At 56.9% G+C, this 23603-nt stretch overlaps 2 protein-coding genes across 3 annotated transcripts; both read left to right on the top strand.

Moving 5' to 3' along the window:
* The first annotated feature begins 1043 nt into the window (after nucleotides 1-1043).
* PRDM8 (PR/SET domain 8) lies at nucleotides 1044-6234 on the top strand. Of its 2 annotated transcripts, XM_072928936.1 has the most exons (5): nucleotides 1044-1382; nucleotides 1729-1883; nucleotides 3281-3501; nucleotides 3693-3924; nucleotides 4118-6234. In XM_072928936.1, exons 3-5 carry the CDS (start codon nucleotides 3283-3285, stop codon nucleotides 5509-5511), a joined length of 1845 nt encoding a protein of 614 aa, XP_072785037.1. In that variant the 5' UTR covers nucleotides 1044-1382; nucleotides 1729-1883; nucleotides 3281-3282; the 3' UTR covers nucleotides 5512-6234. The 2 variants fall into 2 exon arrangements, with proteins under 2 accessions (XP_072785037.1, XP_072785038.1); XM_072928937.1 differs by lacking the exons at nucleotides 1044-1382; nucleotides 1729-1883 and adding an exon at nucleotides 1936-2654.
* A 6212-nt stretch (nucleotides 6235-12446) lies between these two features.
* On the top strand, nucleotides 12447-19699 carry FGF5 (fibroblast growth factor 5). The gene is made up of 3 exons (XM_030272255.4): nucleotides 12447-13054; nucleotides 14806-14909; nucleotides 18033-19699. Exons 1-3 carry the CDS (start codon nucleotides 12721-12723, stop codon nucleotides 18366-18368), a joined length of 774 nt encoding a protein of 257 aa, XP_030128115.4. The 5' UTR covers nucleotides 12447-12720; the 3' UTR covers nucleotides 18369-19699.
* The last annotated feature ends 3904 nt before the right edge of the window (nucleotides 19700-23603 follow it).

Raw genomic sequence — 23603 nt, 5'->3', positions numbered from 1 at the left:
GTGCCGCGCTGGCAGGGCAGGGGCTGTGCTTTTGGAGGGCGGGGAGTGGCGGGGGATTTACCGGCTGCGGGGGTCCCGGCTTGCCTTTGGCTCTCCGCAAGAGATTTGCTGCAAAAAGAAGCGACTAGGAAATACATGGATGTGAGGCAGCCGGGAGGCGGCGGGTGACACCGCGGGGACCGGATCGGGCCCGGCGCACCTGCCCGGTGTCCCGTAAAAATCCCGGTGAGGTGTTTCCACGAGGCCGGGAGAGCGTCACCGGCGCCGGGATTTGCGGTGGGCAAAGCAGAAACTCTAAAAGAAAGAGCCCGCGTCCGTCCCAGTGCCGATCTGCGGGTCGAAGGACGCTGTTCCCTTGAATCCTCTTTTAGAGTGGCATCGGTGGTTGGATAAAAGCTCACAAATTCCTCCGCGGTCCTTTTCAGTCCCAGGGAATTTCGGTGGCTTGGATCACGCCGAAGTGATTTCGAGATTGTATATGTGCTGTGGTGTCCCTTAAAATTCTCGCGAATAAAATTAGCGCGTAGGTTTTCTTTCCCCCCCACTAATGACAGTCATTCGGACAATTTATATCTTACAGCGAGAGCTGCAGCACTGGCAGAAAAAAAAAAAAAAAAAGGAAAAAAACCCAGGAATAGGGAAAAAAAAAAAAAACCCACCACGTTTGAAGCAGGAATTGACATCCAAATTTTTACAGACTCCCATATTTTTAATGTTATGAGAATCTCCCTTTTAGGAGACGCTGGGTTTTGTCGAATTAATAAGATAAATGTTGAAAGCATATTATACGCAGCCTTTAATCCTAATGCAAGGAAAATCGTAATTATGTGGAGGATAAGTGAATTTGAAAGCCAAACATCAGCCCACTCTCTGCAAACCCCGCTCCGTTCGCCCCTGGAAAACGCTTTGTCTCTCCATTTTTTTTCCTTTTTTTTTTAGTTTAAGGGGTTTCGAATTCTATTTTTAATTATTCCCTTTTTTTTTTTTTTAATCTATTTTGTATTTGAAATGACGACGATCAGGGAGGGACCGGTAAACACTTTTCCACGCGATAAACCCCTTATTTCGGCACAGAGCATCTGCGCGTCTCTGCTCCCCGAAGCTGCGCGTGTGTCGGTGAATACGGAGCCCCGCTTGTGCAGGGGGAAAACCCATGGCCGCCCCCCGGCCCGGAATGGCTGGGAATGACCGGGGGGCTCCGGCCGGGGCTGCCCCTGCCCCGCTCCGGCGGGCAGCGCGGGGCTGCCCGGTGCCGCTTCCCCGCACGCCGGGCCTTCGCCGGGCTCCGGCAGCGCTGGAGGGCCGGGCACGGGCATCCCCGCTCGGCTCCGTCCCGCCGAGGAGGTTTTTTTCCTGCGTGTCCGATTGCCCCTACCTGGCAGGTGCGGGCACAGGGCGGGAAGCAGCCGCCGGGATCCCGGCGCCGGGCGGAGCGGCCGTCGGGCACCCCCGCTCCCCGCCCTGCACCCCCGCCGGGCCGAAGCGGAGCCGCGGCCCCAGACAGAGGGTCTGGGGTCTGCTCCCTGCCCCGGCAGAGGGTCGGCGGGGGAACGCGCCCCGCGTTTCCCACCCCCTTCCCCGCCGGTGCCCGGTGGCGGCGGGTCCAGGTGAGGGGCGGGCGGGCGGCGAGCGGGCAGCCCCGAAGGGGTTAACGGGAGGGACGTGGGCTGTCACGCGTCATTGGGCAGATTATGTGCAGCAAACAAAAAGTGTGTGTCTGCGTGCCAGCCCCTCACTGCACCGGGTCCGTCCGCACCGCGCTCCTCCCGCTCCGCCGCCCGCACGGCCCGGCCCGGCATGGAGCGGCGCTGAGAGCCCGAGGCAGCCAGCCCGAAGCCGCCTTTGTGCCACTGTCGGGGCGAGGATTATCCCCACCGTCCCTGGTGAGTAGCGGCGGAGGGGCCCCGCCGGCCTCCGCCGCCCCGGAGCGGGAACAATGCCGCGGATAGCCGTGCCGCCGGCGGGCCTGCCCGGGCTGCGGGGACCGCTCGGGAGCCTCCGGGAGCGGCCCCGGCGCCGCCCGGCCCGGACAAAGGGCGGCCCGGGGGAGGCAGCGCCGCGGGGCCGGGGGCGGCCCGGGGAGCCGGGGGGATGCGGCGCCGTAAGGAGCCGTACGGGGCTCGCCGTCGCCGGGAGGAAAGTTCGGTGGGGGCCGCTCGCTGCCGGTGGTTTCGTTTGGCGAAATCGTTCCTTCGGGGAAGGGATGCGTCGGGCAGCGGCGGAACGGGGAGGCGGCCGGAGCGCTTTTCCCCCGGCCTCCGTTCCCGGGGAGGGGCTGGGACCCCCGCCGCTCCTGGGGGGGGAGGGTGGGGTGAAGTTCCCGGCGGTGCGGGTCGTACCCCGAAATCGTAGGGTGGGGGGAGCGGCGGCTCGGCGGAGCCGTGCCCAGTGCGAGCGGCGGCAGGCGTCAGCCGGTGCACCGGGAGGAGCACCGGTCTTTTCCCGAGCCAGCCCCAAATGACGGATTTCGATGGCAGATGGGGCGGGGGGAGGCAGCCGTGCGCTAATCTGGTCGGGAAGGGCGAGGGCACCGCAGCCGGGCTCGATGCTTCCTCGCCGGCCCCGCACCCTGCCCGCCGCCCGCCGCCCGCATCCCTCCCCTCGTAACGCGCGGCAGCCGGGGCTCACCCTGCTCCATAAATAAGCGTGTCGAGGTAAAAATAATTACCTCTGCTTGCTGCTTTTAATTAAAGTCTCGGAGGGAAAGTGCTGGATTATGATAATGAGCAGCCATACGTTCCCCTTGTCGCGCGGAGCGGGAGGTGAGCTGACACGCAATCGGCGACAATGACAAGCCACTGGAACCCACCCGCTCCCCCGGCATAGCCCGCAGCCCGGCCTGGCTCCGGGGCTTGCAGGAGGGAGACCCGGCGCCTGCTCGGGACAGGACCTGGCCGGTGGGATTCCCGGGTCCCCGCCCAGAACCAGCTCCGCCGCGATATCCAAAAAAAACAAAAAAAAAAAAAAAAAAAAGGAAGAAAAAAAAAAATCAGCGCGGCAGTCCCCGCACCTCGCCTCTGCTCGCAGCTCCTAGCCTGCTTTAAATTTTTTTCAAACCGGAGAAACAGCTCGCTTGCTTTTTTTTCTTTCTATCTTTCTCTCTCTGTCTTTTTTTTTTTTTTTTAATATATATATATATATAATTTTTGGAGGTTTTTTAGTAATGTTTTATTTCATAATTCAAGTCGATTTTTTTGTTGTTTTCCGGGGCATCCCGGTGTACCGCTGAGCGGGACCCGCTGCGGTAACGGCCCCTCTCTGCCCCTCTCTCCGCCCGCAGGGATGGAGGACGCCGGCGTCCAGCGGGGAATATGGGACGGGGATGCCAAGACGGTCCAGCAGTGCTTGACTGACATTTTTACCAGCGTTTACACCACCTGCGACATCCCGGAAAATGCCATTTTCGGCCCCTGCGTCCTGAGCCACACGTCCCTGTATGACAGCATCGCCTTTATCGCCCTCAAATCCACCGACAAGCGCACCGTCCCCTACATATTCCGGGTAAGAGCCACTCGCCCCCGGGCCCAGACGCTCGCCAAGTCGGCGGGGCCGGTGTCGGCCCGGGGATCCCCCGCTGCCGGGAGGCTGTCCCCGAGGGCAGCTCCTACCGTCGCCTGGCCCCGTGCTGTCGGTCGGTCGGTCTGTCTGTCTGTCTTTCGGTCCGGTGGACTGATTTTAACGCGGGCTTTCAGGTGGACACGTCGGCGGCGAACGGCTCGTCGGAGGGGCTGATGTGGCTGCGGCTGGTGCAGTCGGCGAGGGAGCGGGAGGAGCAGAACCTGGAGGCCTACATCAAGAGCGGGCAGCTCTTTTATCGCTCCCTACGCCGCATCGCCAAGGACGAGGAGCTGCTGGTGTGGTACGGGAAGGAGCTCACCGAGCTGCTGCTGCTCGGCCCGGCCCGGGCCCCCGCCCGCACCAACGGTGGGTGCCCCGGTGGGAGAAGGGAGGGGGATCCCGGCCGCCGGGGGGAATCGGGAGGCGGCGGTCGGCTTGGGGATGCCCCGCTCCCGATCCCCAAACCCTCGGCAGATATCCATCCCGTCGGTGGCCCACCTGACGGTCCTGTCTTTCTCTCTCTCTCTGTCTCTCTGTCTGTCGTACCCGCCTGACGCAGGCTCGCCGCCCTTCGCCTGCCCGGAGTGCAGCCAGCGCTTCCAATTCGAGCTGCCCTTCGCCGCACACCTCCGGTTCCGCTGCCCGAAGAGGCTGCACGGCCCCGACATCGGCCCTGCCGCCGAGGCGGCCGCCGCCGCCAAGGACGGCGCCGGCAAGGAGCAGGAGCCCGGCAAGTTCGGGAAGCCCGGCGGGCCGCCGCACCACCCCTTCCCCGGGCCCGACGGCGGCCCCGCCGCCAGCACCAAGCCCTCCACGGACTTCCACAACCTGGCGCGGGAGCTGGAGAACTCCCGCGGCGGGCGCGCCGGGTCCCCGGGCCGGCCGGCGCCCCCCGAGGGTGGCCCTGAGGCGGCGGCCGGGAAGGCGAAGCGGCGCTTCCCCGAGGAGGAAGAGCGCGGGCCCGGCGCGGCGCGGGGCCGCTTCCCGGCGGAGCGGCCGGGGCTGCCGGCGGCGCCCAAGGAGGAGCCGGGCTGCGCCCCGCAGCAGCAGTACCGCGCCGCCGGCTCCTACTGCGGGCTGGAGGAGGGCGGACGCCTCTTCGCACCGCCCAGCCCGGAGACCGGCGAGGCCAAGCGCAGCGCCTTCGTGGAGGTGAAGAAGGCGGCCCGCGGCCCCGAGCCCGACGGCGGCCCCGAGGAGGGCCCGGAGCGCGGCTCCCCGGGCGCGGGCGGCGCGGAGCCGGGGCTGTGCCCCCGCGGCGGCGCGGGGGGCCCGCTGACCGCCCGCCTGGACGGCGGCAGCCCTGCGCGGGGGAGCGCCTTCAGCACGGTGCCGCAGCTCGGGGCCGGCCCCGGGGGGCCCGGCGGCGGCGGCGGCGGGGCCGACGAGAGAAAAAGCGCCTTCTCGCAGCCCGCCCGCTCCTTCCCGCACGTCCCGCCGCTGGTGCTGGGGCCCAAGCTGGGCGGGCTGGGCGAGCCCTGCCCCGACGGTGCCGCCGCCGCCCCCGCCCGCCTGTACGCCGCCGAGGCGCTGGCCGCCAAGCTGCCGGGCGGCGGGGAGGCGGCGGGCGGCGGCGGCGGCGGCGGCGGGGGGCTGCCCAAGCAAAGCCCCTTCCTCTACACCACGGCCTTCTGGCCCAAGAGCTCGGCGGCGGCGGCGGTGGCGGCGGCGGCGGCGGGGCCGCTGCAGCTGCAGCTGCCGTCGGCGCTGACGCTGCTGCCGCCGTCGTTCACCTCGCTGTGCCTGCCGGCTCAGAACTGGTGCGCCAAGTGCAACGCGTCCTTCCGCATGACCTCGGACCTGGTCTACCACATGAGATCCCACCACAAGAAGGAATACGCGCTGGAGCCGCTCGTCAAGCGCCGCCGAGAGGAGAAGCTCAAGTGTCCCATCTGCAACGAGTCCTTCCGCGAGCGCCACCACCTCTCCCGCCACATGACCTCCCACAACTAGCGGGGACACCCCCCTCGGCCCCGGCAGCCCGCCCGGGACCCCCGCGCAGGGGACACCCACGGGGGACACCCACGCCGCCCGCCTCTCCCACCCTTCCCCTTCGATGCACGCGTTTCCACAGTCCGGGGAGGGGCGGGGAGGGCAGCGGGTGAGGAGGAGGAGGTGAAGAAGAAGAAGAAGAAGCAGAAAAATGAAGGTAAAAGTGAAAAAAAAAAAAAAAAAGAGAGAGAGAGAGAAAAGAGAAGCACCGGGAAAAAGAAAAAAAAATCGAATTACTTAAAAAAATACATTTTTTAAAATGTCATATATTGCAACATATTGATGCATTTGTCATACGTTTCTACTTAAATTATTAAGCACTTATGGTTTAGATGTAATAATAATTCTATGTCAGGGTAAATTTTTATTTTGGATATGAAGCTAAGGGCGAGGGGAGCGCGGCGGGGCCGGCGGGTGGCGGGCCGGGGTCCTGCATGCACCGGGCGCTACCCCCGTCCGGCCCCGCCGCCCGCGCCCCTTCCCCCCGAGTGTCACTGGTGCCCGTGGAATGGAGTCTCGGTAGTTCCGTGTTACCTTCCCTTTCCCGTTTGGGTTTGGTTTGGTTTTTTTTTTTTTTTCCTCGCCCCTCTGGAAAAAAAAAAAAAAAAAAAAAAGATTTATTAAACTTTATAGTTTATCCGGGTATGTTGGATGCTTTGACAATAAATGACTTTATTTTCTTCAAAGCACCTGGACGTTAATCGTTGCGGGGGAGTGGGCGGTGACGAAGGGGTGGCCCCTCGGTGGCAACGGGCCGCAGGGAAGGGCAGAAAAGCCCGACCGCGCCGCCGGTTCTCTGCGCTCTCCTTCCCTGCTCGCCTGCCTTCCTTCGGCCCCCTCCGACATCTGTCCGTCCTTCCTCCGATCGTCTTTGCTTTTTGTCCGGCATTTTATTCAGCCTTTATATCTCTCCTTCACCTTTCCTTTCCTTCACCTTTCCTTTCCTTCACCTTTCCTTTCCTTTCCTTTCCTTTCCTTTCCTTTCCTTTCCTTTCCTTTCCTTTCCTTTCCTTTCCTTTCCTTTCCTTTCCTTTCCTTTCCTTTCCTTTCCTTCCCTTCCCTTCCCTTCCCTTCCCTTCCCTTCCCTTCCCTTCCCTTCCCTTCCCTTCCCTTCCCTTCCCTTCCCTTCCCTTCCCTTCCCTTCCCTTCCCTTCCCTTCCCTTCCCTTCCCTTCCCTTCCCTTCCCTTCCCTTCCCTTCCCTTCCCTTCCCTTCCCTTCCCTTCCCTTCCCTTCCCTTCCCTTCCCTTCCCTTCCCTTCCCTTCCCTTCCCTTCCCTTCCCTTCCCTTCCCTTCCCTTCCCTTCCCTTTCCCCTCGTCTTTTGGGTTGTCTTTAATGTCTTTCATTCTGCCTTTCTTTTTCTTTTTGCCCGCCTTTCTTTTTCTTTCTGTCTTCCTGTGTTTTGGTGTTTTCCCACCTCACCTCTTCCAGGAGCCCTTGGCTCGGCTGTGAGTGGTCCCAGGGTGGGCACAACCACGGGGGTTGTCCGGAGCTTGTCTGGGGTGACAGAACCCGGGGAAGCCCCCCCAGCCCGCAGTGTCTCGGGGTAGGGAGTGCTTGAAACGCTAGGGATGGGTGCTTGAAGGGGCCAGGGATGGGTCCCCTCTGTCCGGGTGGATTACCGGGGTGGTGACATCGCAGCACCCGGGGATGTACGGTACGGGAAACCCATTTCCACACACGCAGGCTGCCCTCACCCTGGCACCGCGGCTGTGCGGGGCTCGGCATGTCCCTGGCAGGGAAAATACCCCAAAACCGGAGCTGTGCAAGGCCGGAGCCCACGGGAGAGCGTGGGAGCCCCACGATGCCGCGTTAACGGGGTCCAGGTGCCACCGGCGGCGGCTGCAAAGCCTTTGCGGGTCCCGGGGAAGTGCCTGAGGCTTCACGCAGGACAGCCTCGGGAATCCCCGCCGAGGACAGCCCAGCTCCCCGCTGATGCTGCTCGCTCTCCCAGCGCGCTGACCCGCCACGGTACCAATAAAATCCACGCCCGGAGCCAAAGCGGCCCCACTGCTTTCATTCCCTGCCTCTGGAATTCATTCACCTTCTGCCGTTCATCGCGGGGCCGAGACACCGATGATGCCGCGGATTTTCCTTAAAAGCGGTGCCACCCCTGCCCGTCCCTTTTCTGAGGTTTCCGTGGGATGTCGCGGCGGGGCTCCGGGGGATGCGGGCGGGCTGCGGGATGCCGGGGGCGGCACAGGCGGGTGGGCACCGCCATCTAGTGGGGCCGCCAGCGGCTGTGCTCGGGGCCCGGCGGGTTCTTTCCCCGCTTTTGATGCTCCTGACTCTTCCACCGAGGCGGCTTCGCTTCTCCGGCAGCCCCGGGCCGGCTGCGGGGCTGACTCCCTCCGGCAGCCGTGGGGGTTCACAGCGGAGGTGTTCACTGCGCTCTCCTCCATCTATCCCAAATATTCGATGGCCTTTCGCAGCCCTGGCAGCATCCTGCAGCGCCGAGCTTTCCGTGTGCTCCTTGTGGCTCTCTCAGAAGGCGCTGTGCTAAGCCCCAGGGCTTCTCCCATCGGGACTGGGTCAGCTTGCAGTCAACAGGCTAAAAACACTGTGTGGGGCGTAGCAGGTTGTTATTGCCACACAAAGCTCACACTGTTTCTGTCTAAAAGTACAAATAATCTACAGACTAGGAAATTTAATCTAAGACTTTGTTTTGGTGAAATCGGATATCGAACTCCGAAATGATAAATCAAACTCCAAGTAACGCTTCCTGCACAAGCAGAACGTGCTCTAATAAGGGCAGGCAGTGCCCCTGATCCAGTGGAGTTGGGTGCTGTATGGAGAAGATTCACAGAAGTTCCCCTTGGGCCATTTGGGATCAGGTCCCTCATTCCCCAGAGCCATGCTGGCTCTCCTCAGGTCAGCATGGGTACCATTGCCACCTACTACTCCTTTGTCAATATTTCTGCTGCTTGGGAAACAGGAAGAGAATTTTTTTTTCATTTTTTCTTTTTTCCCTTTTTTTTCCCCTTTAAATGCCTTTCCCTGTCCGTGGTTGATGCTGTGCTGTGTCTCTGCAGAGCACAGAAACTGGCTGGGCTGTGGCACCAGCTGGCTTTCCCCCATGCAAGGTCCTCACCCGACATCACAGCCCATAAAATTCCGAGCTGGGGCATCGCCTGGGCATTTCTCTGGGACAGAGCTGCCCCTGTAAGGCTGTGCCAGAGCCCACAGATGCATCTGCCTTTGAAACCCACCCACAAGGAGCCTCTTTGATGTGCTGCAGAACAGCAAGTAAGAGCTGGGAATAAGGACAAGCAGCCTTCAGATTTGGGGAGCCCCTTCCCTGTGCCCTGCAGCACTTAGACTGCTCCATATTCCCTGTAGCTGGGCCACACTGCAAATCATAGCAATGATAACAATTCCACCAAATCCTGATATTAATGATGTTTCTGGGGGGGCAGAAGGCAGCTTTGCACCCACGGGCAGCAGACCCATGGGCTGGGCACCTTTGGGCTGGAGCTGGGGGTAGCTGCCTGCCTCGGGGCCTGATCCCATCCTGCCAAAGGCAGCAGGAGCTGTGCCAGTGGCTCCACACAGCAGCAGGGTTGGGAATGGATTAGCACCGGGCACCTGGACTGCTCCTCAGCGTGGGCACGGGCTGTACAGAATTCCACGTGGGTTCTTTCCCTTAGGTCTGCACAGGGGTGTACAAGCGAGGCTTTTGCAACCTCTGAGCATCCTCACAGCGAGCCTGTCCTAAAATCTGTGTGTTTTGTGCTGCATGTGAAGGTGCAGCGTGCTGGACTGATGGAGACCTGCTGGCCGGCCGCTTGCTGCCATTGCTACGAAGAGCCTGAGCTCCTCTTCGTGCAGTGTCTGTCTCCAGTTAACCTCCAACTGGTTAAATTTGGAAAATCAGCTACTAGGGTATCGTTGCAATACCCAGCCCGTGAAAATGCATCGTTCAGCTGTGGGTGTCTAGGAAAGGCTGGAGTAGTTCCCTCCTTTTGGAAGTCACAATAGCTGTACGGTGTTCCCTCTCTACTTTCCCTGCTGCTAAGGACTGATTTGGAATAGGGAAAGACCTGGCCCAGTACAGAATGTGTTCATAGAGTGTTTAGAACATAGACAAAAACCAAAGCACAGGGTGGATGTTTCCGTGAGATACACCGCTGTCCTGCAGAATGCTGGAATGCCTGGCAGGCTCTGAGCTTTATTTAAAGAGATACTGCTTTTCACTTGTTAGAATTTGTTTTCTTTATTTATTCCGGTTTTGAGGTGGCTTCTGAGTGATCTCGGTGACATTGGTGCCATGGGGCACATTAACCACTTGCACCTGTGCTTCCCCCAGCACCTGAGAGTAATAATCATATTAATTAATTAAGTGAGGGCAATCATCCTAATTAAATTCACCTGTTTTAATGCACATTCCCCTGGTAACCCATTCCTCAAGCAGCTGCAGTTCTCCCTGTTTTGGGAGGTGGGACATTTCCAGAGGGACGTGCAGGGTGGCCTGGGGACCAGCCATCTCTGCTTGACTGCAGCGAGTCTCCAACAGGCACATCCTCATTGCAAAGGGTTTGTTTCCAGGCTCTGGGGGCTGCTCTTGTGTCTCCTCATGTATTTTTATTATCCTTGTGTATTTTTAAGCGGCAATTAAGTAGCACCAGGCTGACATTGGGAGGGGGAAGCGTTCCTGCAGTGCAACTTGCAGGCCTGGTGCTCTGCAGCAGATCAAACAGGCTCAGAAGAGTCTTTCTCATCTTCAGTTGGGGAATTTTACACTTGAAACACAGCTTATCCTCTCCACTTGCTGAGTTTTCCCTGTAACTGAGCCCTGAATAATTTAAATAACATAACATCAGCATTAGGCTTCCAAAGGTGCTGGTGTGTGTGTGAGGGTTGCTAGTGCCAAAGGCAATTACACACAATTGCTCTGGGAAGTTCACTATTACACCTACTTATTTATTTAGATTTAAACCTCGTGTTTGGGTTGGTTTTATGTTGGTGTTTTTGGGGGCTTTTTTATTTTTTGAGTTGTGCTGGGGGAGTGCCTGGAGTATTCGAAATGGGTGTGTTAAGCAGGGGAACAAATGGAAAGCACCCAGAACCATGCAGGTCATGCCCACAGCACTGCTTGTGAGCTCTTGGCGTGTCATGGTGAGAGTGGAAACACGCCGTGTGCCACAGGGACTGGTGTGAGTCGTTTCTCCATGCTGACAGTGCTTGAGTATTGCTCTGAGGGGGGCAGGGGAATCCACAGACAGGGGGGATGCTGTTATCCTGCAGCTGTCCCATTCCACAACACAGAAAAGAGGTGTACAGGCAATGAGCAAACCACCAAGGGCTCTGCTGCCTCACCAGGTTGCCCAGAAAGGGTCAGGAATGTTCACTGCAGTGGGATTCTGTCCAAAAGTGTGTCCTGGGGACCAGCCTGGGCAAGCCCACCTGGCTGGTGTTGCCTTCTTGGTGGCCACCCCCCTTGGAAGTTTGAGTTGTCTGGGAATTCTTCACAGGAGGGGAATAACAGCAGTGTGGGTGAGCAGAGGATGCCTGGCAGCCAGGGTGCTGCCTGAATCGCTGTTGGAAACTGTGAGGGTGGACAATAGTGTCAAAGCTGGCAAGGCTGGACTTGCTGGTGAACCTCTGGGCACAGAAGTTTTCTAAGGGTGTGGCCTGGCATGCAGGTGCCTCCTTTCTGCTCCTGGGCTGCTGCTGTGCCCGGTCACCCCCAGGATGGTGACTGTGAATGTTTTTTCATTCATCTTTAACTCCCAGTGGCAGAAGTGGTTTCTGGTCTGCTGCCCCAGATGGAGAACAGGGATTTTGCTGCTGTGATCCCGTACCAGCTGCAGCCTTTACACCAAGATGCCCAAGATCCTCCTCCAGCAAGTTGGCCATGCCTCCCTCAGCTGTGCTGGTACAGGAAATCTCAAGCGAACACCACTCAAGAGGTGTTTGCTCCTCATCCTCCTCGTGGATTCGGAATCATCACGTGTGTGTAATTCAAGAGGAGGTGGGTAAGTGGAAGTCACGGCTTTTGCCAGGATAACCACTCCAGCTGGGAGAAGTAAACAAGGTCTGAGTGCCCTGACCTTCCTCCAGGTATGTGCATCTATATATAGGGCTGTCTATGTGTACATGTCTATATATAACGCGTGTGCATATAGCTCGGGGGATATGGATATGTGCTGAGAAATGGTCTGAAATGGCAGCAATGCTGTGAGATCATCTGCTCACACCAGCCTGTGCCAGGTGTCAACCAGGCTGGATACAGCTCCTCAAGTGCGTGTCCCTCTCTGTGCCCCTGACCTTCAGCTTCCTCGGGAGGCGAAGGTCACCCTCCGGCGTGCCACCGGCTCTGCCTCCTTCCTGCCGAACCTGATCCCTGGCTGAGCCCTGGGATGGCCGAGGGGCAGCTCCTAGGTGGCTTTAGGGGACAACCCCGGCTGGCAGGAGTGCTGAGGGCACAGAGGGCCGGGCTTGGGACCACAGGCCGGCCAGGGCGTGTTTGAGCCGTGCTGGCTTTGATGGAGATGAGGTTTCCCCAGTGGCTTTGAGGACCTGGAGTGGCCCTAGGAGCTGAGGAAAGCATAATCCACGCGGAGTCACGCCGGGGGGATGGATGGCCTGTCGCTGCGGGCTCTCCTCCTGCACGGCTGTGCTGTGGGGTCGCCGTCTTTGTGTTTTGGGACAAGCACGGCCGTTGATGCTGGGGGTCACCCTGATGGTGGCGGGAGGCTGGGGGCCGTGTACCCCCTGCCCGGGAAGCGAGGAGGATGTTGTGGACAGAGAAGGGCACCGCCACTTCCCTGCAGGCCGTGAGATGCCATTGGGGGGTCTTGATGGGGACCCCCCCGTTATCCCCAAGGCCGAGTGTGGCTCCGTGACTGAGGGGGAGCAGCTTTGCGGTTCGAGCCCCCTGCCCGAGGCTGGGCTGGGCGTGCAGCTGCCGTGTCACCCCCCGAACCCCAGGCGGGGGGCTGCAACCCGAGCCTGTCCCCAGGGTCCTGCAGCCCCGGCGAGGAGGACAAGTTAATTTTCAGATAGATGCACCCCGAGCCCCGCATCTGCCGCGGGCACGGTGGTGGGGAGGGTTGGTGGGCATGGGGCCGGGCACAGGTGCGGGGCCGCCGCCCGGTTATAAATAGCGGGGAGGGGCGGCCCGGCTCCCCCCGTGCTCGGTCCCCCCCTCCAGGGCTCGGAGCGGAGCGGGATGCGGCGCCCTCCCTCCCTCCTCCCGCCCGCCGGCAGCATGAGCCCGTCCTTCCTCCTCCTCCTCCTCCTCCTCGCCCTGCCCGCCCGCGCCCGGCGGGAGCAGGTGCCCGGCGGGGCGCAGCGGGGCCGCAACGCCCCCGCGTCTTCCTCCTCCTCCTCCTCCTCCTCCTCCTCTTCCTCCTCCCCGGCGGCGGCGGCGGGGCCGAGCCGCTTCCCGCGGAGCCGCCCGGATCGGCGGCGGGGCCGGCTGTACTGCCGGGTGGGCATCGGCTTCCACCTCCAGCTGCACCCCGACGGCCGCGTGGACGGCGCCCACGACGCGAGTCCGCTCAGTGAGTGGGGAACGGGAGGTCTGGGTGGGGTGAGCGGGGCTGAGCATCCCCTGTCCTTGTGCCCTTCCCACCGCCGCGGGGGCTGGCACAGCCCCGGCGTTTGGGGGGCCGGGGGAGCCTGTCTGCCACCGGGATGTGGCACCTGGGGCTCGCCCGGCCCCGGGAAGCGAGTCCGTGGGGATGGTGTGAGCCCCGTGGGTCTGCGCTCCCACCGCAGCCCCTTGACAGGCACCTTGGGGAGGAGATGCTGCCCCTTTTTGGTCCTTTCCCTGTGGGACTTTTCCATCCCTCTCTCTGCTTTCTCATTCTCCCGGTGCAGTGATAGGATATATTCGGTTTAAAAATAGGACTGAGGCTGACGTTCCCCCGAGAGAAAGCTGTGCTAACTCATGGCTTATCCTCTGGTCGGAGTTGCCATGATATCCTGCTAGAGGGAATGAAATGGCAGGTGGGGATGAAAAATCCCTTCAGGAGCCCAAGGGCTCGGCCCGAGGTGGCCCTGGCAGGCTCAGCTGTTGGGAGCGCTCACGCGGCAGCCCCCACATCTGCCTGGGACCAAAGGATTTGGGGCCCAGACTGTGCTGAGAGCAGGAATGCCGGAGCCCAGGAGCTCTGCTTGGGGTTTCGTGGGCACAGCAGGCACGTGGCCTGGAGGGGTTTAGAGGATGGATAGGAAAAGGGGCCCCCCACACCAAAGCTGTTTTAGGAGACACAGGCTTGGAAGGGCTGGCAGAAGTTTGGTGCTACAGCTGTCCTGCAGAGACCTGAATTATGTGCATTTCCTTCCTCCTTAACCTGAGATATCCCCCCCGGAAAGGCCACAGCGACACCAGCTCTGCACGTCGGAGCAGAGCCAGCCCTGGCTGGGGACGTGTGCTGGTGACAGGGGGTTGTGCCAGGCTGTGGCACTGAGGAGGCCCTCAGGAGGAAGAAGTTGCCTTTTGGCAGGGAAACCTGAGCTTTGGCCTCTGGGAAATAGGGTTTCACCCCGGGCAACCCCAATAAACAGCGTGTCTGCCACGGCGGCAGGGCCACCCCGCAAAGGGCAGGAGGTTTTGGGCCACAGAGCCCCCGGGGCTGCAGCTCCCCGGGGTGCAAGGGGTACACTGGGGACTGCTGCCCCCCAAATGGCAGGGCTTGGGGGGATGTGGGGATGTGCCCGAGTTAGCCCGCAGCACCTGGGCAGGTGAGGTGCTGCTGCTGAGGGATGCTCGGAGGTGACAGTTCATCTGTCGGATGAGTTGCAGGTCCTCACGCCCCATCAGGGCCCAGAGCCCACGTCACGCTCAGAAAAGTCGCATTATTTCCGTGCCCCAAGCCCTGCTGAGAGGACAGGGTGTGAGGGAGCATCACTGGTGCCTCCAGTCCCAGCTGGCTTGTGGGACACTGACTTCCCAAGTTCTGCGTCTGTGCGATGAGCTCCAATCCCAGCAGGCTGATGTAGGTGTTTTCCCCAGGGGTTAACTCATTCTACCACAGCCCAGCCAGGAATTGTGCCCCAAAATGGAACTTTAAAAAAAAAAAAAAAATCCACACAAGTCCCAGCCACCAGCCTGTATCCATCCCAGAGTGGATGGAGGCTGCCGTGTGAGGCAGAGGGATGGAGGAGGAGCTGGGTGGAGCCAGGCAGCTGAGAAGCAGGGACGTGGGAGAGGAAATGCAAACCTGTCAGACTAAGTCGTATTTATTTTTTCTCTGTCACACCGATGTGAAAAGAACTGTGATTTATTTTGGGATTTCTGTCATCCTAGGTATTTTGGAAATATTTGCTGTGTCTCAGGGGATTGTAGGAATACGAGGAGTTTTCAGCAACAAATTTTTAGCGATGTCAAAAAAAGGAAAACTCCATGCAAGTGTAAGTAAACCCCCCCTAACCCTTACCAGTACGTGTTGGGTATTAAAGGCTTTGTGGCACCTCTGCGTGTGGGCAGATAGAGAGGGGACAAGTGGGGCTGCAGCCCCCCGAGCCCACCTTCCCACCAAGGGCTTGTGGCCGTGCAGAGCTGGCCTTTTTGGTGTGCAGCATCAGCAGAGCTGCTCTCTGGGTTATTTTTAGCTGCTTCTGCTGCAGATCGCACAGAAGGGTTTAGCCAAATGTCTCCCGGCAAGAGAAGCTCGGGCAGGTGAGGTCCAGGCTGCCGCGGCTGTGTTGCAGCTGGGGTGGAAAAATCCGGGTAAACTTTTCTCTGCAGGATGCGTTCCTGGAGGTTGAGGTTTCCTGCAGGTCTCAATAGCCTTTTTCCAGCTTTCTGTGTCGAATGAATCCATAAGCTGATTTTGCTGCTTGTTGCAGCCTTGGGATGTTGCTTCCCTGTTTCTGGTTGTCAGCTCGGAGACCATTTAAGCAAACACAGTGAGCTCCTGTGCTTACACCGAAGGCGGTGCCTTTGGAAGGTGCATGTACATGTGCCACCCCACAAAGGACACTTGTAAGGCAGCAGCTCGTCCCTGAGGATGGTTCCCAGAGAGCCTCCAGCTGGGGAAAGGGAAAAGGCAGTTGCCCACCCCGCAATTCCGGATGTCAGGGATGTGCTTGCACACCCCAAGGCTGCAGATCGCTTCCAGGGGGATTTATGAACTCACCTCTCTCTCCCTTAAGTCTTTTTGGTGTGTTGCTCCTGCAGCCTACTGACGCTTAAAGGGTGAGCACGTCATTGCTTCTTTTAAGAAATCAAGTAGGAGCATGAATGGGATCTAGGTGAAAAGGGGATTGGTTCCATGGAGGAAAAAACATGAGGCGAGAGCAAAGGGGCAGAGCAGAAGGAGAGGAAAAGGATGGAGAGGAGAGGGAAGCAGGCAGAGCGTGGACCCTCCAGAGCCTTCCCCTCTGGCGTACAATGGGCCTCTTATCTGAGCTGAAGCCTTGATTTATGCCCTGGCACAGGCAGAAATTAAATCAAGCCTCGTTGGTGCACGGTTAATTGTTGACACACAAAGGGCAGGGCCAGAGAGGGACCTCAGTCAGGAGGGTCAGGGCAGGGGTGAGGACACACGATGCCCCGCTCGGGTGAGAGCTGCAAATTTGTAGAAACTTGACCCAAATATCTAAAGATTGCTGGACTAAACAATGCCAATAATGCAAACCCGGCATCTGTTGTTCTTTCCTGCACTGGCAGGATCGAGGTTATTTCATGGCCTAATGAGTTCCGAGCAGTACAAAGCACGTCCTGCGCCCGTCACTCAGGGCAGCGCTTTGATATGGGAGTCAGGCCGGGGGCTTCGCGCTGAACCGCAGACAAAACTCATTCCTGCAGGAATTTGGGCTCCTTCAAAACTCACTCTCAGGCTCAGCTCCATCCCAGCTCGGTGTTTTACAGACGCTCTCCTCCTCCTTCTTTCCTTTTTTTTTTTTTTTTTATGCCAGCTTAATTAAATTACCGAGCGGTTCATTTTTAGAGGCACCAGCTTCAGAAAATGACAGTTATCCCGGCAATTATCAGTTGCGTGCACAGATGGCTTTTTCCTCGGTGGTAAATCCTCGCTCTCCTGTTTGTCCATTTTTAGCACGGAGCGGGTGGGAGGGGTGTTGTGCCTGTCCGGCACAGACCTCGGGGGGACAGATTTGCCCAGGTAATTCTCCTTTCCCAGGAGCTGCCACAAAGCCGCATTCCTCGCCACGGTGAATCTCTGCTCAACTGGATTTTGAAATTCAATTGACTTCAGGAGCTCTGCAGGGCAAGTCTGATGCCAGCCACGTGCTGTGGCTGCCACTCCTGCCCTATGCAGGGGAAAAAATGGCTTTTCCAGGTTGGAGTGGTGCAGTGATGGGCTGAGAGGCTGGGATGTGGGCATCGTGGCAGGGTCATGGTGAGATAGCTGTTGATGCACTTCCCAGGGAAGGGCAGGGCCTTCCCAGGCACGTAGTATGTCCTGCCTGAGCACTTGGGCTTCAGGGAGCACCAAGGGTCAGCAAAGCCTTGCTGGGGAAGGAAGGAGCCAAGAGGGTGCATGAAAGACAGGGAGGGCAGAAATGAGTCACAGAGGTGACGTCCCTCGGAATCAGCAAGCTCAAGGAGACCTAAATCCAAGTGCGATGAGGCAAAATGTGCGTGACAGGTTGTGGGCTCTGTCGTTCGTGCTGCAAGACTCAACTTTTTGGGTTAAATTTGGGGTTTTGAGCGCTTTTCTTCTGGTTACAAAGCCCTGCTGGGGGTTGGGTCTTGCTCTAGGTGGCTGGTTTTGGAGCTGGAGAGCTCAGCATCTCCTCTGTGGAGGTGTTGCTGGGAAATGGAGTTGGGGAAGCTTTTAGGGCACCAGGTACCATGCCCACCATTAGGTTCAAGTATGGCAGAGCATTTTTGAGGGGTTGCCAGAAGCTACAGATGGGGATTCCGGGGCTGTGGACACACAGGTGTGTCACTGTTGAGGCAGGACGGGAATGAGAAGATTCTGATTCAGAAGGCTGTGAGACTAAAACTCCGATTTATTCAAAATACACTGCTGTTTTATACAGAGCTTCGCAAAGGTTAAATCCATTGGTCCTAAAGTGAAAACAATTTACAACATTGGTTCAGAGTGCTTGACGCACAGTGATAGAACTTAACTATAAACAGTGTGAGAACAAGAGAGATAAAGAATTATTTACATTCTTTTCCAGCTCTTTCCCAGGCTTTTGCCTGGCTAGAAACTCTCAGTTTCTTTCTTTGACTGAATCTGAGACCTGCACAGGTGGAGCACTAGGCTCTGCTCTTTGCTTTTAGAACGCTTTTTGAAGAGAAGGGAAGGGCACTGCTGGGGCAGCCCAAGCCTTTTTCTTCCCAGGAAAGCCCAAACCCGGGTGGCAAGCAGCTGCTGAAGGATCTGCACTGCGGATTTTCCAACCAGCCAGGGTGCCTGGCACCTTCGGTGTCGGTGCCCCGCGTTTGCAGCCACTCCTTAGGGCCAGCTTTTGGGAGGCGGCCGATCAGCAATCCCTGGGGGTGGGCGACAGCTGCCACCCGGCCCTTGCGAGCGAGCTGTGTCCCCTCTGTCCCCGCAGGCCCGCTTCACGGTGGACTGCCATTTCCATGAGCGCTTCCAGGAGAACAGCTACAACACCTACGCCTCGGCCGTGCACCGCAGCCCCCGCTCGGGCCGCCAGTGGTACGTGGCCCTCAACAAGCGGGGCAAAGCCAAGCGCGGCTGCAGCCCCCGCGCACGGCCCCAGCACGTCTCCACGCACTTCTTGCCCCGCTTCTGGCAGCCGCAGCCCCCCGAGCTCGCCTTCACCGTCGCCCTCCCTGAGAAGAAGCCGCCCAAGCCCAAGGCAGCCCCATCCCCACCTCAGAAGAACGCCGGTCCCGTCAAGTACCGGCTGAAGTTCCGCTTTGGCTAGCGGCGCAGCGGGGATGCTGCGGTGGGCAGCTCCAGGGCTGACCCCATGGGACACCCGTGTCTCCCTCGGCGGACGGACACAGGCGAGCCCCTGGGTGGCCGTGACGGGCTCGAGGTCTTCTCTTCCCCGGGGCGGGCGGCTCGGGCTTGCCAAAGAGAATTGCCTGGATGGACCTCGGGTTAGCGTTCTGTTGTTGGAAGAAGTAGAAAGGTACCTCTCCAGCGAACGTATTTTCTCACCTAATTTTCACTAGTGACTCCTTTGACAATCATTTTCACGCGAGAGAGATGTTCGGAGCCAAGCGGTTTTGTTTGTTTTTCTTGCATCTCTTTCTTGCTGCACTTTTTCCTCCGACCATACCTCAGGCACCATATATCCAGGTCTGTCCCTTTCCCTTCTCTCGGAAGCCAGCTCTTCCCTTCCACAAATTAAACCCAGAGACCAAGCCCTGCAAACTCTGTCGCCTTATCTGTGGTGCAAGGTGGTCTTCCAACCCTTTGTTGGCAATAATAGATGTGTGCATATATTTTGTCAGAGTGGCAGGCTGGCCGAGGGTGGCTGCTTGCAGCCTGCTCCTGGAGGTCTCTCCCGTTCTTCCCTGGACAGCTGGAGGAGCGAGTCTCTTCCTCTCCATCCAAGCACGGATTCGATGCCTGCTCTAAAATACCTCTGCCCCGGTGCCGGGGCATTCCCGCTCCCTGGAGGAGTCCCCCCGCAGGTATCCCCACAGGATAGGGATGCCTGTGGTCCCCGGGTGTGCCCACCAGTTTCGTCCAACAGTTTTTGCTGCTGATTTATTTTATCACTCTCAATACATTTGCAGAGGCAGGGAGCAAGGTTTTTTGTTGTTGGTTTGTTTTTTTTGTTTTTTACAGTGTGCAGGGCGATGTGGCAATAATTGCTGTTACAGCTGCTTGTCCCTTGGGGAGTGTTTCTCCCACCCAGGTTGCCTGACGGCCCTGGTGTGGAATTTTTTCTCCGTTGTGGTGTGCTCTGTGGAGTAGCTGTGCACATGGAGTTTGTAGTGGGTGTTTAGCAGTGTTGCTGTATGTACAGGCACTGGTAGCATTGAACCTCACCGGTGAAGCCTTAATAGGAGCCCAGGTGGGCTCAGGTTGGCAGAGCCCCTCAGGACCTGAGCCCTGCCAGCGTCTGCCAGCAATAATTAACTTCCTCTCCACGTCGGATTGTGGTACCAATGGCTGTTTCCATTGGGATCGTGGTTCTTTGCCTTTGTCATCCTTCTGGGCAGCCCCTGGCTGGACATGTGTGCTCCACATATGAGGATGGATGGGGACGCTGGAATAAAACAGTTGTGTTTCATTTTATAACCTGACTGCGTGATCTCTTGCCTTGTCTGTGCCTTCTTCTCTTCTCCTGAAGGAAAAAAAAGAGCGCTGCAAAACTGGCTGCTCCTTGTGTTTCTGTCGGGCTGGGCTTGGCCAGGGCGGTGTCAGTGATGGGGTGGAGCAGAGCTGAAGGGATGTGGGTGCTCTCTTTGCTGTGCCCCCTCAAATTGTGCCCCGGGGTGTCCCTCCTGATGGCTCCTCCGGGGCAGCTGCTCGCAGCTGGGTCCCGGCAGGGGCAGGTGAACAGGGGTGTCCTGTGCTCCCCATCACTTACAGCCAGACTGTCTGATTGTGCACAGACAGAATCCACCTGATTTGTGCTCAGTTCATCTCAGCTAATGGAATCAGAGCCTTTGCAGGTGCTGCTCCAGCCTGGGCAGGTAAGGGAGGAGAGAATGTGCTGGTCTTGCTGCCACTGCATCCGCTCAGAGGACAAAAGGTATTGGTTTCATCTTTTTTTTTAACAGAAAACTCTTACGGGGGGAAAAAAAACCCAAAAGCTGATGTTTTGCTGTTGTGGTAATAATTAAAACATAGTCATGTTATTGAAACAAAGAGGTCTGTGCCAGGGAGAGAGCAGCCTCAGCAGGGAGAGCAGGGCCGGGGAATCCAGCAGACAACCCCTGTTCCTGTCAGACACTCTTCCTTAGGGGAATTCACTGGGCTTGCTCAGCAGCAGCGGATTACAGACCTGAGAATGTGGTAAATATTTCTGTTAAATTTGAAATTCCAATTAGGTGTTTTTTGTTGTTGTTTTTTTTTTTTTTTTTGGGGGGGGATGTGCTTTTTCTGTTTCTCTCTTTTCCTTTTCAGCCACCTCAGAGGTACTGCTGTGGTGCTGGGGAGAAACAAGCCAGAAACCAAAGAAGATAAAGAAGATTCCCAAGTTCCTTTCCAGACGATTGCCGCCTTCAGAGCAGGTGCAAATCCACGTGGAGCTGAGAAGGGGGATGTGAGGAGTGCAGCAAGCTGGCACTGTCTCCCAACTCTCTGGTTTTGGAGACCTTCATTGACCTTCTGAGAGGAAAAAAACCTTCCCATCCCTTTTTCACCCTGCAGTCACGCCTACCAGGGATGTATGTCTTGTTCCAGATCCCCCAGAAGGATTTGTGTGTGTCCTGCACTCCCGAATCCATGGCTTGGAGGGAGCATCCTTCAGCAGGAGTGAGAGGAAGAGGATTTCCTATGGAGCTGGCGAGTTTGGGCAGGTGAGGAAAGAGAAATGAACACATGGAAGAGCTGAAGGGTCCCTTACGGTGCCTCGGGGGTCTCCTACTATACCATCTAACCCTTTGTGACCGCTTGTTGCACCTTCAAAGTTGGTAACTCATTCCATGGCTCAAACCCAAAATCACAGCTGTTTTCAGCTGCTTGCCAGGGTCTCAAATGCTTCTGACCAAGGCCTGGAACCTCCAAAAATGTCTGAGGGACATTTTGAGTTCTGACAGGCCAGAGCAGGGAGCGGCTCTCCCGCCCAGCCTGGCCTGGGCACGGCCAAGCGTCTGTTTTGCAGTGGGTGCCACCACAAGGTCCCTCAACCGGGGCGTTTTGTCCCCGCTCCTTCATGCGCCGTGTTGAGCTGGCCTTGAAAATCCTTTGGATTTGTATTGATGCAGTCCCCAAAAGTCTCTGGCAAGGGCAGCTCAGGCAGAGCTTATGCAATTTTGGGCTTTGGGATTTTTTTTTTTTTTTTGGGGGGGGCTCTGCCTTCTCATGCTTGCTGTGAAAATTGAGTCTGCCTCAGGAATTCTGGGCTTTGCAGTCATATATTAGCGTATCCTGTGTCTGGTTCTCTCTGATTTTTTGTTTTGCCCTTTCTCTGCTCTGTTTCCCTGGTGTGTACGTCTTCAAACACTTATTTGTGTGCTTTCCTGGCCTCTTGAGAAAAATAAATTAACAACTACCGTAAATAGTAGTTTGGAGGGGACCTTGCTACAAGGAGCTAAAAAACATTTTTATAGCACTTAGGTTGTCAGCATAGCTGGTGAACGGTAGAGCCACCAAATAGCTCCGTTGTCCTGTGTAATTTCCCCCTTTTTCTGGTGTTGAGATGATTATGGCATAATTTAATAGCATGTGTCAAACATCTTTGGTAGCATTTGTGGGCCAGGAACACATGTGCTGCATAGTACAGCTATTGCCATACCTCATGTGCTGTTCTGTTTCAAGTTCCTAATTCAGGCAAAAATTCATCTTTTTTTTTTTTTAATGCCTTTAATTTTAAAAAATTATATATTTATGGTGCAGGGTTGACTCTTCACAGATTCATAGAATCTCAGAATGGTTTTGCTTGAAAAGGACCTTAAAGTTCATCTCATTTCACGCCCCTGCCATGAGTAGGGACAACCTTCAGTAGACCAGGTTGCTCCAAGTGCTGTCTAATCTTGCCTTTGACATATCCAAGGAAAAGAATGGGAGTCTTTTAGTCCACTGCTGGGACACAGGACTATGGGTCATTCATCCAGGAAGGGGTTGCTTGGGTCCAAACAGAGAGGGTTAGCTGGTAAGTGATGCCTTGTGTCCTCTTTGGTATAAACAAACTTGTGTTTAGTGGCTTTGGAGATACCTGCAAGCGAACAGCCTTCGTCACAAGGAGACTCCCAGAGCCAGGTCTCATTCTCCAGAGGAATTGTGCTCACCTTTGACCTTTTGTGGGGCTGACTGGTCAGGTTGGTGTCTGAGAAGGGGAGGGTGTTCTGGGTTCCAGCAGCACTCCCAGGGCTGCTGCTTTGGGTGTGACACAGAACACAGCGATTTTCCTGCTGTGCAGATGTGGCAGGGAGTGGAACAGCAAGTGCCAAAGCTGGGCTTTGCTCCCTAAATCCCAGAACAGCTGGGTTTAAGTTCCATCAGCCAGAGGAGGGAATGAGCCCTGGTGCAGGTCTCACCATTTCTCTGCCATCATTTGCATGGTGTGATTCTCCCTTGAGCAGAGAGGGCAGAAAATGAGGCAGGAGGGGGAGTTCATTTTGTTTCTGTGAACTCCAGGCTTGGGGCAGCTGCAGAGCACTTTGGGTTCAAATAATCCTGCCCAAATACATCAGCTCAAACCTCTCTTGGGCACCTTTGGATCCCTCTGTGCCACTCCTCCTCTGATCTTTTACCTGCGAGGTGTGGGCTCAGAAGCACCTGCCCCTGCTGGATGCATATTTACACATATAAATTTAGATTTTTAGGAAAGTAATCAGGTCTACTGAAAACATGTTCTTTTTACAAAACACACAGAAAGCAGGTGTTTTGGCACACTTGTTAGTAGTAGGTCTTGGGCTTTGTTTCTTCAATTTTTTTTTTACCCTGTTTTTAGGAGGACACCTAAACTGGAAAATCAAAAGTGAGGGAGAAAATGTTGCTTTTAATTTCTTAAAATATTGCTGGGCGACACCGTTTCTGACTGGCACAGAAATGGGTGCATGCTTCCAGGCAAATCCAGGCGTGACATGGAAATCCTGGGAGCATTTCCAGCCTTGGCTACACAGGCCACAACCCAGGCTTCTGAAAAAGCATAGAGCCTGCCCATAGGTGTTTGTGTCAAGTTTGGAGGGGCATGTGTTTAGGCCTGGGGACCACTCAGGCCTTTGGGACTGAAAATCATCCCTCAAGTAGTGAAACAGAGCAATTTTCCATAATTCCAAGTGTTATGTCCCTCATGTTCCTAGTTAATTGTAAAACTTTACAATATAAAGTATCTTTGAGAGACTTAGGTGTTTGCCTACCTTTGTACTGTAGGCAGGAGATTTGTTACCCTGGCAGAAATGTTTTCTCACCTGGAGGTGTGCTACAATTATCAACATAAAAATTAATTGTTTGTCATGTTTTACCTTTTTTTCTTTATAGTTTGGGGAAGTGTATGGCTTAAATAAATCAAATGTTTAAGTGCTTCCTTTCT

This window comes from Taeniopygia guttata, chromosome 4, assembly GCF_048771995.1.
Source record: "Taeniopygia guttata chromosome 4, bTaeGut7.mat, whole genome shotgun sequence".
In the NCBI taxonomy this organism is placed as follows: Eukaryota; Metazoa; Chordata; class Aves; order Passeriformes; family Estrildidae; genus Taeniopygia; species Taeniopygia guttata.
This window is presented reverse-complemented; position numbering and strand designations above follow the sequence as displayed.